The sequence below is a fragment of the Chiloscyllium plagiosum genome, chromosome 27 (assembly GCF_004010195.1).
Source record: "Chiloscyllium plagiosum isolate BGI_BamShark_2017 chromosome 27, ASM401019v2, whole genome shotgun sequence".
Classification (NCBI taxonomy): Eukaryota; Metazoa; Chordata; class Chondrichthyes; order Orectolobiformes; family Hemiscylliidae; genus Chiloscyllium; species Chiloscyllium plagiosum.
This window is the reverse complement of record NC_057736.1, coordinates 4,318,491-4,335,383: the sequence shown is the minus strand read 5'-3', so window position 1 is coordinate 4,335,383 and position 16,893 is coordinate 4,318,491. Positions and strand designations below refer to the sequence as shown.

At 41.6% G+C, this 16,893-nt stretch overlaps 1 protein-coding gene across 4 annotated transcripts in view; it reads left to right on the top strand.

The window, feature by feature from the left end:
• Positions 1 to 16,893, top strand: part of LOC122563484 (CTP synthase 1) — a 64,027-nt gene that overhangs the window by 32,249 nt on the left and 14,885 nt on the right. For all 4 annotated transcript variants that reach the window (XM_043717264.1, XM_043717261.1, XM_043717263.1 and 1 more), the window contains 7 exons: positions 760 to 854; positions 3,432 to 3,494; positions 7,313 to 7,356; positions 9,245 to 9,341; positions 11,393 to 11,448; positions 11,773 to 11,869; positions 13,292 to 13,436. In XM_043717264.1, coding sequence (XP_043573199.1) covers positions 760 to 854; positions 3,432 to 3,494; positions 7,313 to 7,356; positions 9,245 to 9,341; positions 11,393 to 11,448; positions 11,773 to 11,869; positions 13,292 to 13,436 — 597 coding nt within the window. The remainder of the gene's footprint in view (positions 1 to 759; positions 855 to 3,431; positions 3,495 to 7,312; positions 7,357 to 9,244; positions 9,342 to 11,392; positions 11,449 to 11,772; positions 11,870 to 13,291; positions 13,437 to 16,893) is intronic.

The window sequence follows — 16,893 nt, the reverse complement described above, 5'->3', positions numbered from 1 at the left end:
GAGGCTGAATAGCCTGGGGCTGTTTCCCCTGGAGCATTGGAGGCTGAGGGGTGATCTTAGAGGTGTATAAAATCATGAGGGGTGAAGATGGGGTGAATAGCCAAGGTATTTTCCCTGGGGTGGGAGACTCCAGAACTCGAGGCATTGGTTTAGGGTGAGAGGGAAAAATTTAAAAGGGACAATTTTGTCACACGGAGGGTGGTGTATGTATGGAATGAGCTGCCAAAGGAAGTGTTGAAGCTGATACAATTATGACATTTAAAAGACATCTGGATGGGTATATGAATAGGAAGGGTTTGGAGGGATATAGCAAGTGCTGGCAAACGGGAACTAGATTAGGTTAGGATATCTGGTTGGCATGCACAAGTTAGACTGAAGGGTCTGTTTCCATGCTGTACATCTTTATGACTCTGATTCAGGGTAAAATTAGTGTTTCGAGAAGAATCTTAGTTTTGGTCAAGATTTTGATGTTAAATCCCAGGAAGACATTGTTTTGAAAACTGAAATGGGTTAAAAGTAGGTGTCAGATAATGTAGGCTGATAGAAAATTACAAAACAGGAAAAGAAATGGTGGGAGAATTCTACTTTGTCACCTCTCCCTATTAAATGAAACATTTGATACCAACATTCAATTTAAAAATCATTGAGAGTTTTTAAAGAGCGAATCCATCAAGTAAAGTTAAAAACTGGGTTGCTGTAGTGGCGTGCACTGTTGTTCCTGGAGTGTTGTGACCTCTAAATGCCCATGGTTCCTCACAGCGGAGTCTTGGTTCCTGGTGGTTTCGGTTTTCGAGGTACAGAGGGCAAGATCCTCGCTATTGCTTGGGCCAGAAGACAAAAGAAACCATTTTTAGGTACGTTGGTTCTATCTGTGTTCACTGTTGGTGACTATGCCATTTCCTGCTGAAGCTTTGGAATTTCCTCCTTAAACCTCTCTGCTTCGGTCTGCTCCTTTGACACTCCTGAAAACCCAGATCCTTGAAGGCAATTTTTTATCCTGATGCTCCATTATTATCTTAGTGCCAGTTTGTTGCACAGCGCTCCCATAAAACTCCGGTGAAGCATGTGAAAGGTGTAATTCCTGTTCAGATCCGCAACATCAAATTGTTATTAAATTTTAAACTGAGGTTTGGAATTAAATTTATGATGTGGAACTTCGGAGAGCCACTCGAATATAATTTGTATCGAGTTAAATTCTTCATTCGTAAGTAGGTGATAAATTGTGATGCAGACTATCATTTTTGTATCAAATGGTTTTTTTGAAAGACTGGCCTGAAATTCATTGTATAAAGTGATTATGCTCATTGGTTTTTCTTCATCCCTGGGATGTGGGTGCCGCTAGCTGGCCCAACATTTATTGACCATTCACAGTTGCCCCCTTGAAAAGCTGCCTTCTTGAACTACTGCAGTCCATGTGCTGCAGGTAGACCCACACTCTTAGGGAGGGAATTTCAGGGTTTTGATCAGTGAAGGAACAGCGATGTGTTTCCAAGTTGGAATAATCAGTGGCTTGAAGAGGAACTTGCAGGTGCTGGTGTTCCCATGTATCTACTGCCCTTGTCTGTCTAGATAGAAGTTGTTGTGGGTTTGGAAGGTGCTGTCTAAGGATCTTCTGCAGTGAATTTCTTCAGTGAATCTCGTAGATGGTACACACTGCTGCTACTGAGCATTGGTGGTGGAGGGAGTGGCTGTTTGTGGCTGCAGTGCCAATCAAGTAAGCTACTCTGTTCTAATGGTGTCAAGCTTCTTGAGTGTTGTTGGAGCTGCACCCATCCAGGCAAGTATTGACTTGTGTCTTGTAGATGGGGAGTCAGGAGGTGAGTTACTTGCTGCAGTATTCCTAGCTTCTAACCTGCTGATATAGCCAGTGTATTTATGTGGCGAGTCCAGTCAGTTTCTGGTCAATGGCAATACCAAAGGTGTTGACATTGGGGCATTCGGTGATGGTAGCACCATTGAATATCAACGCATGATTTTTTAAATTATCTCTTGTCATTGCCTGACCCTTGAATGTGGTTCTCTAGAACATTAACTGAGTTTCTGGATTAGAAATGTAGCAATAGTACCACTAGGCCATTGCCTTTCTGTCTTTGATCTGCAAACAGTCATTATATTATCTGATTTATCCAGTATTTTAACAACTCCATTCCACCTGAACAGCAGCAGAATAGTGTAGGTGGTTTTGCAATCTGGCACTCCCATGAATTATAATGTTAGAAAATTGTGGGGTGGATTTCCAACTTCCTAATTTGCTCACTTAGTGTCGGATCATTCCACTTAAATAGTTCACATTCTTGGAAGACGAAAGTTGAGTTAAAATTAATTTTTTTTTACTAGTTTTGGTGGGATGTTATGGCTTTGTTGACTTTGTTGCTTAAGAAATTAGCTTTGAAAGTTAAGTCGGTCTTCTCTTTAAATTCAGATCATTTTAAAACATTCTACAATAGGATCTTGGATATTATTAGATCTTGAAATCTTTTTAATTATCGCACAATTATACCATTTGATGTTAAAAGCCTTGAATCATTTCCCTAAAAAGTAGCGATGTATTAGTGACACAAAAAGAGCAGCATTAACATTATTTATACTGGGTGAGTAAAATGTTCCAGGCAGCTATTGTCTCATTTTGTGGAGGTGCCTGTGTTGTACTAGGGTGGAGTAGTTCAGAAGTCACACAACACATAGTTATAGTCCAATAGATTTATTTGAAATCGCAAGCTTTTGGTGCGCTGCTCCTTCATCAGGTGACTTGGAGCAGTCTGTCTCGCTACACAGAGAAGTGCCTGATGGTGAGCTTTACCTGAGGGTGACCACGCCCTAGGTGAGGGTGAGGGGAGAGGCTGAGAAGGAGAGTCCTTCATGGTAACACCAGCTGGTGCAGGAATTGAACTTGTGCTAATTGCATCACTGTGCATCATAAACCAGCTGTCCAGCAACTGAGCTAACTGACCCCCCCCCCCCCCCCCCCCCACCAAATATTAAACATTATCAACCTCCCTGAGCAGCTGAATGGGGGAGGAGGGGCCTTGAGTCTGACATCTCTCTCACTGCTACATCTCACTGTATCCCCAGTCAATGCCTCACACTATTGTAAGACAATTTCAACCAACGCTGTCCCCACAACAATCACCGTGCACTTGTCTTGTAAATGATGAGATCATTAGGCTTTCTGTTGTCACAAACAAAAAACGAAATTGCTAGAAAAGCTCAGCGGGTCTGGCAGCAACCGTGAGAAGAAATCAAAGTTAATGCTTCGAGTCCAGTGACCCTTCCTCAGAACTGATAGTGTCTGAGAAACGTTAAGCTTGATTTCTCTCCACAGTTGTTGCCAGACTTGCTGAGCTTTTCCAGCACCTTCTGTTTTTGTTTCTGATTTACAGCATCCGCAGTTCTTTTGTTTTTCATTAAGATTTTTTGTTGTGTCTGTTTAGGTGTCTGTCTTGGAATGCAGTTGGCAGTTGTCGAGTTTGCACGAAATGCACTTAATTGGTCAGGTACGAGTCAGCAAATCCCGTCGGTTCAGTGGAATGTTTGATGTTTGTATCAGTTTGTGACTGTCCTATTCCGATTGGTCTTTGCTAACGTTGTAATATCTGCCACATGACAAGTGGGGGACCAATCAGAACAGTAGCTTGCATTCTGCAGCACAGAAAGCAGTGATGGGGCCTTATTGTAGAAACTTCAAATTTAGAACATAACATAGAACAATACAGCACAGAACAGGCCCTTCGGCCCACGATGTTGTGCCGAACATTTGTCCGAAATATAAGAGCTAGCATTTGGATGTTGCAATAACTGTTCTGATCCACAAATTCAAATTATGATTTTTTTTAAACTGAAGCCTGATTTGGAATGAAATTTATGACAATCAGGGATTGGAACTTTTTGAGGCCTGGTCAGTTACAATTCATACTTTTTGACCCCATTCATAAGCTGTGCTGTGGGAGACACATATACCCTATATCCTCAAGTAAAAGTTGATCTCATATGAAAGTTGGCCTGCTATTTTTGGCCAAAAGATATGGAAAATTTCAGAAATCTTGTGTAAAAGTCAACCCTACTTCTTCACAGATAACAGATCAACATTTGTAAGTCAAGGTATTATCCTTTACATTAATGTTACAATGAGGAAATGCTATTGTGTGATTCCATGTTCAGTTCTCACCAACTCGGCACAAAAGATTCAGGTGACAATCAATCTCGTGGAATGCAGTCATATATATCTAGTTGAGGTTTTGAAATTTCTTCATCACTTTGTGTAAAAATGCCCTCCAGAAATAACAAACAAAATACAGCATCATTTAAACTGCAAGTTATTGAAGTTGCAGAGAAGAGAAATGACTGTGAAGCAGCAAGAAAATTTTGTGTTTCAGAGAAACTTGTGAGAGATTGGAGAAAGATATCGAATCAACTTCAGACAACTCCAAAACCAAACTGCCAACAGGGGTAAACCCAGCAAGTGGCCGCAATTGGAGAAAAGTGTTGCTGAGTGGGTACGTGAGAATCATCAAAATCGAAAATGTGTCAGTCATGAAGCCGTCTGAATCCATGCACAAAACACGGTGGCTCAGTGGTTAGCACTGCTGCCTCACACCAGGGTCCCAGGTTCGATTCCAGCCTCAGGTGACTGTCTGTTTGGAGTTTGCACATTCTCCCCGTGTCTGCATGGGTTTCCTTCGGGTACTCTGGTTTCCTCCCACAATCCAAAAGATGTGCGGGTCAGGTGAATTGGCCATGCTAAATTGCCTATAGTGTTAGTGTTAGGAGGGAAATGGTTCTGGGTGGGTTACTCTTCAGAGAGTCGATGTGGACTGGTTGGGCCGAAGGGCCTGTTTCCACACTGTAAAGAATCTAATCTAAAAACGGATCCGAGAAGGATGGAATTTCGGATTTTAAGGCAAGTGCTGGATGGTGTACGAGGTTCATGAGAAGGCATGACTTAGCACTTTGGCAGAGAACTAAGACTGCACAAAAGCTGCCTGCTGAACGAGAAGATAAGATATTACAGTTTCACCAGTTTGTCAACAGAAATCGGCAGAAGGAAGGCTACAAGTGATCATGCATTGGAAACGTAGACAAGATGTCTATTGCCCTCAACTTGCTAGAGAATCGAAATGTGAACTGAAAAGGAGAAAAAATCGGTATCGGTGAGAATCACTGGCTATGAGGAAAGTAAGTTTACTTTAGTTCTTTCTTGTATGGCTGGTGGCACTACGTTAAGAGAAAACCTTTGCCTGAGGAGAAATTTCCAAAAGGAGTTGTCATCCACATACATTTACAAGGCTGGATGGATGAAGGTGAATGTGGAAAATGGATAAAGGAAGTTGGAGATTTGTGACCTGGCAGGCTATGCAAGAAAAAGAGTTTGTACATCTGGGATCAGTTTAAATCACATGTAGTGAAGAATGTTGGTGATAAGATTCGATCACATAACATTGATGTAGCTGTAGCTCCCCGCTGACTTACAAGTGTTTTGCAACCAATAGACGTTGGTATCAATAAGCCATTTAAGGACATGATGATACTGAAGTGGAAAAACTGGATATGTGATGGAGAAATACTTACACAAAAGGAGGCAGTATGCAGGTTCCATCACTGCCACTGATCTGTGAATGGATCTTTGATTCATGGAAGGAAATAAGAGCTGCACTATTTTCACATCATTCAAGAAATGTAGAATTTTTAAAGCATTGGACAGTACAAAGGATTAATATCTATGGGATGGCACAGTTGAAGAAGAAGTGGATGATGTGCTACTGTTAACTACAGATAGCGAGGATGAAGAATGTCCATACAATGATATCCTGATGCTTATGAAGCTTTATTTGGTGATGAAGATGTTGAACAGTGTGATTTTGCAGGATTTTGTATGTGACATGTTTGATTTAAGATGTGGCATGTAATTGTGATTTAAAGCCATATTGCATTTCTGTTTCACTTTCTGCATGTATAAGTAAAAGCTTACTAATCCATTTTTATTTCTATTGTTATGATCTGGTAATTATCGTAATTCGTTTTTTTTTTATTTGTTTGGAGATCAATTGGGCTTCTGCTAATAATACTGAATTATGGACTGTAGCATGAATTTCAGCCCCTCAAAATTAGTGTCTTTGTATTAGTCGACCCCATAAATTTAACCTTAAGAAGTAGTCTAAAAAATGTTGACTTTTACAGAAGTATATACAGTATATTAAGTTGTGACTTAGACCATGATTTTGATATCCATCAGTTTTTGAAATACCAGCCTGAATTTCATAATCTGTGGTGAAAAGTGATGATAGATCACCGGAATAAAGTTGTCACCAAAGTGAGCTCTGTGAATTTCCCCTTTCCCAACAATGATTAAAATCTGGCACCAAGTCAAGACAATCTTGAAATGTCTAACAATAGTACTGCCATCAGGTAGACTAAGGAGCCAATCACACTGACCAGTTAACGAGCTTTGAGAAGATTTGTAGCTCAGGTTGAGATTCTGGATGTAGGTTTGCTCGTTGAGCTGGGAGGTTCGATTTCAGACGTTTCGTCACCATACTAGGTAATATCTTCAGTGAGTCTCCAGACAAAGCACTGCTGATGATTCCTGCCTTCTATTTATACGTTTGGGTTTCTTTGGCTTGATGTCACTTCATGTGGCAATGTTGTTTCCTGTGGTGATGCCATTTCCTATGTTGATGTCATTTCAGAAAGGTTTATAAGAAGTCGGTACAGATTTAGTTATAGTTGACTGAAGCGTGTAGTTTTTTTTTAGGGTTTCTTCAGAGAAATTAATAAAGGACATGTTCTCATCAGTTCAGTGATTTCTACTTTATGACAACCTACAAAATTTCATATGCACCCTGAATTCACTGAAAACAACATCTGTTTGTTCCAGTGGATCATTGATGGTAATTTTATGACAAAATCTGGTTTATGTCATTATTTGTGAAGTTTGACTTGAGTTTATATTTTTGGATTATCACATCAAGACCTCATTTTCCACACTGACCAACACACATGTTATCATTTATGTTCCCTTATTAATGTTATAATCCTAAATGTGAACTGTGCATTTTTCAACCAAATCAGTACATCTGGCAAACATAGTTTAAAATTTTCATTGCTTTGTTTTTGCTGTCAAGCGATTTATTCTTTCAATAGTTGTGCTTTTAATAGGAAAAGGGTCGAGCAGAATATGATGTATTTGCCAAAGTCAGCCCAGTTAACTCTGACCAGCATTACTATTTAATCACTGATCATTTTATACAGGTTTAAAAAAATACATAAAATCTGTTTCAAATGCAGTAAGTTTTATTGTGTGAATTTGCTTCTACAGATGCCAATTCCACTGAATTTAATCCTAATACAAAGTATCCTGTGGTATGTATGTAATATCCACTAAGTTAATTGTGTTTTTTGTTTAAGCACTTGGTATGTTTGGAGCTGAGCTGGTCAGTCATTTTCAATGAAGTGAGGAGGAATATCGTTTTGGCCCATTGTTTCACATGTCCCTTGAACCTCTGGTCATTTTGAGAGAAGGTCCGCTTGCTTTATCACATGGTGTGTTGAAAAGCACAGTGCTTTGTTCCCTCCATCCAGGAGTTTTCCCGGTAGCCCAGCTATGAAATGTCCATTTGTTTCTCAGGGATGTGGTTAAGGTCAGAGGTTAGACAACACCACGTTATAGTCCAACAGATTTATTTGAAATCACAAGGTTATTCACACAGAGGGTGGTTCCTATGTCGAATTAACTGCCAAAGGAAGTTGTAGATGCAGGCACAGTTATAACATTTTAAAAAATGTTTTGACAGGTACATGAATAGGAAAGGTTTGGAGGAATATGGGCCAAACGCAGGCAAATGGGACTAGTTTAGTTTGGGAAAACTGGTCGTCATGGGTGAGTTGAATTGAAGGTTCGGTTTCTGGGCTGTTTGACTAAATGGCTGAATGTCCTCCTCAGGGCCTGTATTCCTAATGGTTACCATGTTGATCTGTGACAGCGCTCACATAGAATCTGTTTAAACAACCATTGCTGATTCTCTCAATTACCAGCCAATACAAAGATGGTTGACTTTGTGACAGAATGGGAAACTGCTTTCCCAATGGAAGAGAGTATTAAAACTTATTCCTGGTTGTTCATAATGTCGATTTGCATTACAGTTTGTTATTAACCTTAAAAGAGTACAGATTTGTGTAATGGTGTCATTTAAGGTATCTAGGAGAAAGTGAGGACTGCAGATGCTGGAAATCAGAGTTGAGTGTGTGGTGCTGGAAAAGCACAGCAAGGGGTACAAGCCCTTCATCAGGAATCACTCCTGATGAAGGGCTTAAGACCGAAACGTTGATTATCCTGCTCTTCGGATGCTGCCTGACCTGCTGTGCTTTTCCAGTACCACACTCTCAACTCATTTAAGGTATCTCCCCACTATCAAAAATTAAACTGCAAGAGAAGATTGTTTTATGTTGATTTCCCTAGAATTATTTAGGATATTCTGACCAATGTCACCCGCTTTTGTCAGGGACAAGTCTGTCAGATTGCGAAAAAGGGAAGACCTTTTTGAACGGAATTAATGTATGGTATTCATTGCCACAGAAGGGAGTGGTGATCAGGTCATTGAGTGTATTTAAGACTGAGCTAGATAGATTCTTGATTGTCAAGGAGATCAAGGGTTACGGGAGCAAGTGGAACAATGGAGTTGAGAAACTTATCAGCCATGATTGCATGGCGGAGCAGACTCGATGGGCTGAATGGCCTAATTTCTGCTCCTATTTCTTGCGGTCTTATTATGGAAACAGAGTCAAGTCCTTCAAACTGCCAAATCCTTCTAACTGAGGTTAGAAATTTCACTGTGTCTAAAATGGATGGCCAAGGGGCAAAATTGAAGATGAATTTTCTTAATACCTATCTCATAAAAACATAAAATCAAGAGATAGGAGTAGGAAGAGGCCATTTTGCCTGTCAAACATGCTCTGCTATTCAACGTGATCTGTCTGATCACGTACCTCCACTACAGCTTCCCACACAATCCTCACATCCCTTCAATCCCTCTGCATCCAAAATGCTGACATGTAGCCATCCGTTGACCCTTTTATTGAAAATACTGATTGACTGAGCTTCCTGAGGTTGAGAACTCTGAGGAGATAAAAGATGTAAAACCATAGCATGCTGCGGGTGTTAGTTTGCAAGTTGCTTTGGTCAAATCAAGAGTTTAATGCTGATATCTTAGCAAGATGAAGATTTTAACATTCTTTGTTACATTTTGTACAGGTGATAGACATGCCCGAACACAATCCCGGAGAGATGGGAGGAACCATGAGACTTGGCAAGAGGAAAACCATCCTGAAAGAAAAGAATTCAGTATTAAGTAGGAGATTAGGTTTATCTTTTTGAGTTACAAATGTTGTTTTGATTTTACTCATCCTTTCATGGGCATCACTGGCTGGGATGGCATTTATTACCCATCTGTAGTTATCGTTGAGCAGATGGGAGTGAGCTGCAGGCCATGTGCTGAAGATAGATTCACAATGCCCTTTAAGAGGCAGTTCCAGGATTTTGACCCAGCAACAGTGAAGGAATGATAACATGTTTCCAAGTCAGGATGGTGAGTGGCTTGGAGAGGAACTTGCAAATAGTGGTGTTCCCATGAACCTGCTGCCCTTGTCCTTCTCTATGGAAGTGGTTGAGAGTTTGGAAGGTGCTGCCTAAGGATCTTTGGTGAATTTTTGCAATGCATCTTGTATATAGTTTTGGAGGGATTGGATGTTTGTGAATGTGGTGCTAATCATGCAGTCTGATTTGTGCTGGATGTTGTCAAGTTTCTTGTGTTGGAACTGGCCCCATCCAGACAAGTGGGGAGTATTCCATCACACTCCTGACTTGTGTCTTGTAGATGGTGGACAGACTTTGGGAAGTCAGGAAGTGAGTTACTCACCACCATATTCTGAGCCTCTGACCTGTTCTTGTAGCCACTGTGTTTATATGGTGAACAAAGTTAAAAATCACACAGCACCAGGTTATAGTTCAACAGGTTTATTTGGAAGCACTAGCTTTCTGAGCACTGCTCCTTCATCGTGTGGTTGTGTTCAGTTGAGTTTCTGATCAATGATAACTTCCCAGGTTGTTCATAGTGGAGGATTTAGTGATGAAAAGAACATCTCTTTTCCAATTTAAAATGAATATGATTCAGCAAAGATAACAATAGTATCTTCAGGTATCAGGCTAATACATCGAAACCTTTGCTCCAAAACCTTTTGGCCTGAACTGAAGCTTGTTTTTTGATTTGCTTTGATTTATTGTAGTCACATGGACCTAAGTACAGTGAAAAGTTTTGTTTTGTGAGCAGTACAGGCAGATCATAGCAAACAAGGACATTTGGATCATAAGGGGCTTAGTCAGTGAGGCACACAGGATTACTGCTGCGGGGAGTGCACAAAGAGAGATCAACATGAGATTTGAAATTAGAGAGGTCCATTCATCAGTCTAATAACGGCAGGGAAGAAACTGTTGCTGAACCTGTTTGCCCATGTGTTCAAGCTTCCACAGAACACTCCAGCGCAGTACAGGCCCTTTGGCCCTCGATGTTGCGCCGACCTGTGAAACCAATCTGAAGGCCACCTAACCTACATTATTCCATTCTCTTCTGTATTTTCTGCCTGAGGGATGAGGTTGTAGGAGATCATTACCTGGGTAGGAGGGGTCTGTAATAATGTTGGCAGCCCTTCCATAGCAGCAGGAAGTGTAGGTGGAGTCCATGGATGGGAGGGTTGGCATCTGCGATGGTCTGGGCTGTGCATACAACTTTCTGTAGTTTCTTACAGTCCTGGTCAGAGCAGTTGCCGTTCCAGGCTGTTGTGCACATGGATGGTATGCTTTTAATGGTACATCTGTAAGAGTTGGTGAAGGTCTTTATGGACATGCTGAATTTCCTGAATCGCCTGAGGAAGTTAAGGCGTTGTGCCTTCTTGGCCGTCACATCTACATGGGAGGGTCAGGACAGATTGTTGATTATCATCACTCCTGGGAACTGCTGCCCACCCTCTCCATTGATGTAGATGGGGCTGTCACCTCCTCCTTTCTTCTGGAAGTCAATGATCAGTTTTTTTTGTTTTGCTGACATCAAGAGAGAGAGAGAGAGAGAGATTGTTATCATTGCACCAGGTCACCAAGCCCTCTATCTCCTTGCTGCATTGTGACTCGTTGTTTGATATCCATCCATGGTGTTGTCAGCAAACTTGTAGATGACGATCATTCGTAATTTGGCCACACCGTCATGGGTGTACAGGGAGTACAGTAGAAGGCTGAGAACGTGTCCTTGCAGGGTGCCCGTGTTGAGGATTATTGTGGAGGAGGTGCTGTTTTGTATCTTCACTGATTTTTCAAAAAATTAATTGGTGTGTTTTTCTGTGCTGCCTTCAGGGAGGTTGTATAAGGATTGTGACTACATTGAAGAACGTCACAGACATCGATACGAGGTACAAACTGCTTTGTTTTATTTGTCCCCACGCAGGCTTTCTGCATTCTTTGTCTGGGCAAATGAATCCATGAACAATAGTTTTCTCAGTATAAATATATAAATATTCTCTCAGGCCTGTGAAGAATGTCGAGTTTTTCCCCATCGAGTTTCTCCTTCATTGTGTTTTCTGAGTTTTAAGTCTATATTGAAGTGCTTTTCTAATTGATACTACTTTTGTGAAGTTGTGTTGGATTCTTTGATGGCCAAAGCGTTTTATCTAATCCACCCACAAGTTCCATCTTGAAGCACCGAACGAAAATGCTTCAAACCTGTTGTATTTCAGGTAAATCCTGAAATGAGAAGTAACTTTGAAGAAAAGGGATTTCGTTTCGTTGGCCAGGATGTGGAGGGAGAACGAATGGAAATAATTGAACTTGATGGTGAGTGAGGAGATCTTGCAGTCAGACGGAGTGAGATATAACGCGAGTTACTCTTTAGAAATTATTCTGAATCTCATAGCTCTTTAAACTAAAAGGTTTACTATTTGCACAGATATTTTGGAGAAAGCGTTATTGTATTTGCATGTTAAGGGGATGATTAACTTGGTTTGTTAAATGGCTAGTGTGTGGGTCAGGATAGCACAACAGTGTGAGTTCAGTTCCAGTTCCAGTGCAGAGTCATTCTTCTCCAGCTATATCCAGCAATGTGTATGGACAGTTGCCCCCCGCTCCCCAGTTATCTGATAGAGTGACATGCTCTATGAATTATGGCTAACTACCTAGAATATTAAAAGTTTGAATAAATCTGCTGGCTGCTTAAATATGCAAGCTTGACACATTCACTGTTCAAATATTATTTTGGGGTAAAGTTTTGTAGATTTTAAAATGATGCCATTTAGTTTGGAACGCCACTTTTTGAGTCTTTTTATTCATTCTTTGAGTGGGCAAAGCCACTTTGCTGTGGGTATGGGGTTATTTATAGGCAGATTTCCTGACCTTAGTTAATCTGCTGGGTATTTACAACAAAGATTATATGCCCCAACCAGCTTTTAATATATTTTTTTAAATTGAATTCAAATTTAACTATTTACCATGGTAAGATTTGAATCCATGCCCCCATGGACATTAGTCTTATTGACCTTGTGAAATTACCCTATGCCATGGCCTCTGCTACAGTCTGTATTTTTGCCATTAGGTCAGTGAATCATAGATCCCTGCAATGTCGAAGCAGGCCATTTGGCCCACTGAATCTGTACTGACCCTTCAAAGAGCATCCCACCCAGACACAGCCATCTACCCTGCATTTACCATAGTTAATCCACCTAGCGGGCTCATCCCTGAATGCAGTGTGGGTTCTTTATGCTGTGTGTAGCCTACAACCCATCAGTCTGGTTTATAGGTTAATGTCTGCTTCATGGAGAGCACAGAAATGAGCAGGTGAGCGGAGGACCCCACATTAGGCAGTCAGCTCACCTACATGAGCAGGCCTTGTAAAAGTAGTCAGTGGTGGAGGCTGGGTCATTGAGTATTTTTGTTGAGCAAAAGGAGTAGATGGGAATGTGGGCTTCAAAATGCCCAAGAGAGGAGCCATGATTGGATTGATTGGTGGAACAGGCCTGAGGGAGTACTTGGTCTACTCCTGCTGCTATTTTGTATTTCATGCCAGCTCCTGTTTCCCAGAGTGATGAGGAATATTTTGAACCCTGCCTTGGTCTTTGTGAATGTGAAAGTGTTGGACGATAAGTGTGATTCTGCCTATGGTTTGTTTGACTTTCATGACTAATAAGATTTGCTCCAGGTAATCGGAAGTATTGTGGTGGAGTGCAGATCTTGAGGAAGTGTTCTCACCACTGTCTATTTCAGAGCATCCCTATTTTGTTGGCGTCCAGTACCATCCAGAATTCACCTCCAGACCAATGAAACCATCGCCACCTTACTTGGGCCTGATGTTGGCTGCTTCAGGAAAACTTCAGCGTTACTTGGAAAAGGGTTGCAGGCTGTCGCCCAGGTAACTAACTAATGCAAGATGCACATATTTCTGTCTGTTTGTTCTACCATTAATATAGAGACAATATTAAGATAAAACGGTCCTTCTCTGGATAACAGTCGGTGACAAGTGGTGTTCCGCAAGGCTCAGTGTTGGGACTGCAACTTTTCACTTTATATTTTAACAATCTAGATGAAGGAACTGAGGGCATCCTGGCTAAGTCTGCAGACGATATAAAGATAGGAAGAGGGACAGGTCGCAGTGAGGCGATGGGGAAGCGGCAGACGGTTCTGGACAGGTTAGAAACGTGGGCAAAGTAGTGGCAGATGGACTACTACATGGGAATGTGTGAGGTCATGCATTTTGGTAGGAAGAATAAAGGCATGGACTATTTTTAGAAGTCTGAAGTGCAAAGAGACTTGGGAATTCTAGTCCAGGATTCTCTCAAGGTAAACTTGCAGGTTGAGTCAGTAGTTAGGAAGGCAAGTGCAAAGATGGCACTAATTTTGAGAGGACTTGAATATAAAAGCAAGGATGTACTTCTGAGGCTGTATAAGGCTTTGGTCAGACCACATTTGGAATATTGTGCACAGTTTTGGGGCCCATATCTCAGGAAGAATGTACTAATCCTGGAGCATGTTCAGAGGAGGTTCACAAGAATGGTCCCAGGAATGAAAAGCTTAACATATGAGGAACGTTTGAGGACTTTGGGTTTATACTGGATGGAGTTTAGAAGGATGAGAGGGGATCTAATTGAAACATACGGAACACTGAATGGTTTGGACAGAGTGGATGTTGAGAAGATATTTCCATTGGTAGGAGAGACTAGGACCCAGGGACATAGCCTCAGAGTAAAGGGAAGACCTTTTAGAATGGAGATAAGGAGAAACTTCTTCAGCCAGAGAGTGGGGAATCTGTGGGATTCATTGCCACAGAAGGCTGTACAGGCCAGGTCATTGAGTATATTTAAAACTGAGATAGATAGGTTCTTGATAATCAAGGGGATCAAGGATTACTGGGAGAAAGCTGGAGAATGGCATTGAGAAACCTATCAGCCATTTTTGAATGGCGGAGCCATCCCTATGTTTATGGCCTGAGTTCTGCTCCTGTATCTTATGGTCACGTTACCAGCTTTCTAATTGATTCCGTTTTGAAAGGTACGTTGCAAAGGTGACATAAGGATAGGGATGGGTCGAGGGAATAGCCAGCCATATCTCCGACAGAGTATAATGTGGGAAAATGTGACATTGTTCACTTTGGCTGGACGAATTAAAAGCAGATAATACTTCAGCCTGCGGACCACTGCAGAATCCTGAGGTGCCGTGGCATTTAAATGTTTTGGCCATTTGTGTTCACAACTGAGATTTTTTTTATTTCCATGTGTTTCTACTATCTGTGGTTGGTTAAGAAAAGATTTTTTCTTGTGGAACAGCCACTGTAATCGGTCTCACATCGGTCACAGGAACACAGGAGGAGAAAGCAATAGAGCGCTATACTGTTAGATTTGGAGGGTACAGGATGGAAAGCTGCATAAATGCTAGCTTTGAGTACTCGGGCTGAATGGACTGTTTCTGTGCAGTGAGTTTGATGTACTGACAGTGGGAGAAAACTGTAAAAGTAAAGTAATAACTCATTGCATGTCAATGGGTTCTGTACTTCCCTGACCTTTAACAAAATCAGAAATTGCTGGAAAAGCACAGCAGGTCTGGCAGCGTCTGTGCAGAGAAAGCAGAGTTAATGTTTCGTGTTTTGTGACCCTTCTTCAGAACACGGCTTACCATTTCCCACTGCTCAACATTCTCACCCACGCCTCCTGCATCTTTCCCCTTCTCTGACATTTTCAGCACTTCCCCTCTGCTCCCTACTGTCCACACCATCCATTACAATTTTCAACACCTTGACCAGAAAGTAATGGTGCAGATATTAAATGATTAAGTGTCTGTTTAATCTTCATATTTTTGTGGACATTATTTGGTGATTCAATCAGATTTGCAAAGAAAAAGTTGGACACATATATACCTATAATTTTCATGCTGACATAACTGAGAATGGGATTGGATTACTGTCAAATCTATCAGCAATGTGAAAGTATTGCTTCCCTGAAAGTAGGCAGCCTGCCCATTATAAGTGTATTGGGAATAATATTACACGTATATCCATTTACATCACAGTTTAATGTACCCAACTGGTCAAAAATATAATTATTATAATCTTCAAAAGCTGCATTTTCAGACCAGAAAATAAATTTGTGCTTTTGACATGTTATAGTTCCTCCTGTCTGAATATTAAATATTGATTGTCCTGCATTACAAATCGCTGTCCTAGCTGGCTGAACCACTTAGAATAGGACTGATTCACGAAAAGCAGCAGAGTGTTAATTTCTCATATTCATCAGCATTTACAATTTAGTCTTCAATAAAATAAATGCTTTTCATGGCTAGAGTGCAATAGCCATGATTAGATAAACAGCCTGCTGAGGTGGTATAAGGCACTGGTCAGACCACATTTGGAATATTGTGAGCAGTTTTGGGCCCTGTATTGAAGGAAGTATGTGCTGGTGTTGGAAGGGGGTCCAGAGGAGGTTTACAATAATCATCCCAGGGATGAAGGGTTTGTCATATGAGGAAGGGTCGAGGAATCTGGGTCTGTTGTTGATGCAGTTTAGAAGGATGAGGAGATACCGATTGAAACTTGGTAAAAGCAAGGACTGCAGATGCTGGAAATCTGAGTCTGGATTAGAGTGATGTTGGAAAAGCACAGCAGGTCAGGCAGCATCCAAGGAGCAGGAAAATCAACATTTCAGGCAAAAACCCTTCATCAGGAATAGAGGCAGGGTGCCTCCAGGGTGGAGAGATAAATGGGTGGGGGTGGGGAGAAAGTAGCACAGAGTACAATAGGTGAATGGGGGTGGGGATGGAGGTGATAGGTCAGAGAGGAAGAAAGGCAGGTAGGACAGGTCATGGGGACAGTGCTGAGCTGGAAGGTTGGAACTGGGGTGAGGTGGGGGAAGGGAAAATGAGGAAACTTTTGAAGTCCACATTGATGGTAAGTAGGTAAGTGCTGCATTTTGCTTGTTCTATTCTTTAGACCTAGTTTTTTTTAAAAAGGTTACTTTTAGAGGGATGGCAGTGAAGGCAGTGCAATGTTCCTCTTGCAACATGTTTGAGGTGAGGGATGCCATGGTCGTCCCTGCTGATTACACTTGCAGGAAGTGCACCCATCTCCAGCTCCTCCAAGACCGTGTTAGGGAACTGGAGCTGGAGTTGGATGAACTTAGGATCATTCGGGAGGCAGAGGGGGTCATAGATCGGAGCTTTAGGGAAGTAGTAACTCCAAAGATGGCAGATAGATGGGTGACAGTGAGGGGGACTGGGAGGAAGCAGCCAGTGCAGGGACCCCCTGCGGCCGTTCCCCTCAAGAACAAGTATACCGTTTTGGATACTTGTGGGGGGACGACTTACCAGGGGTAAGTAACGGG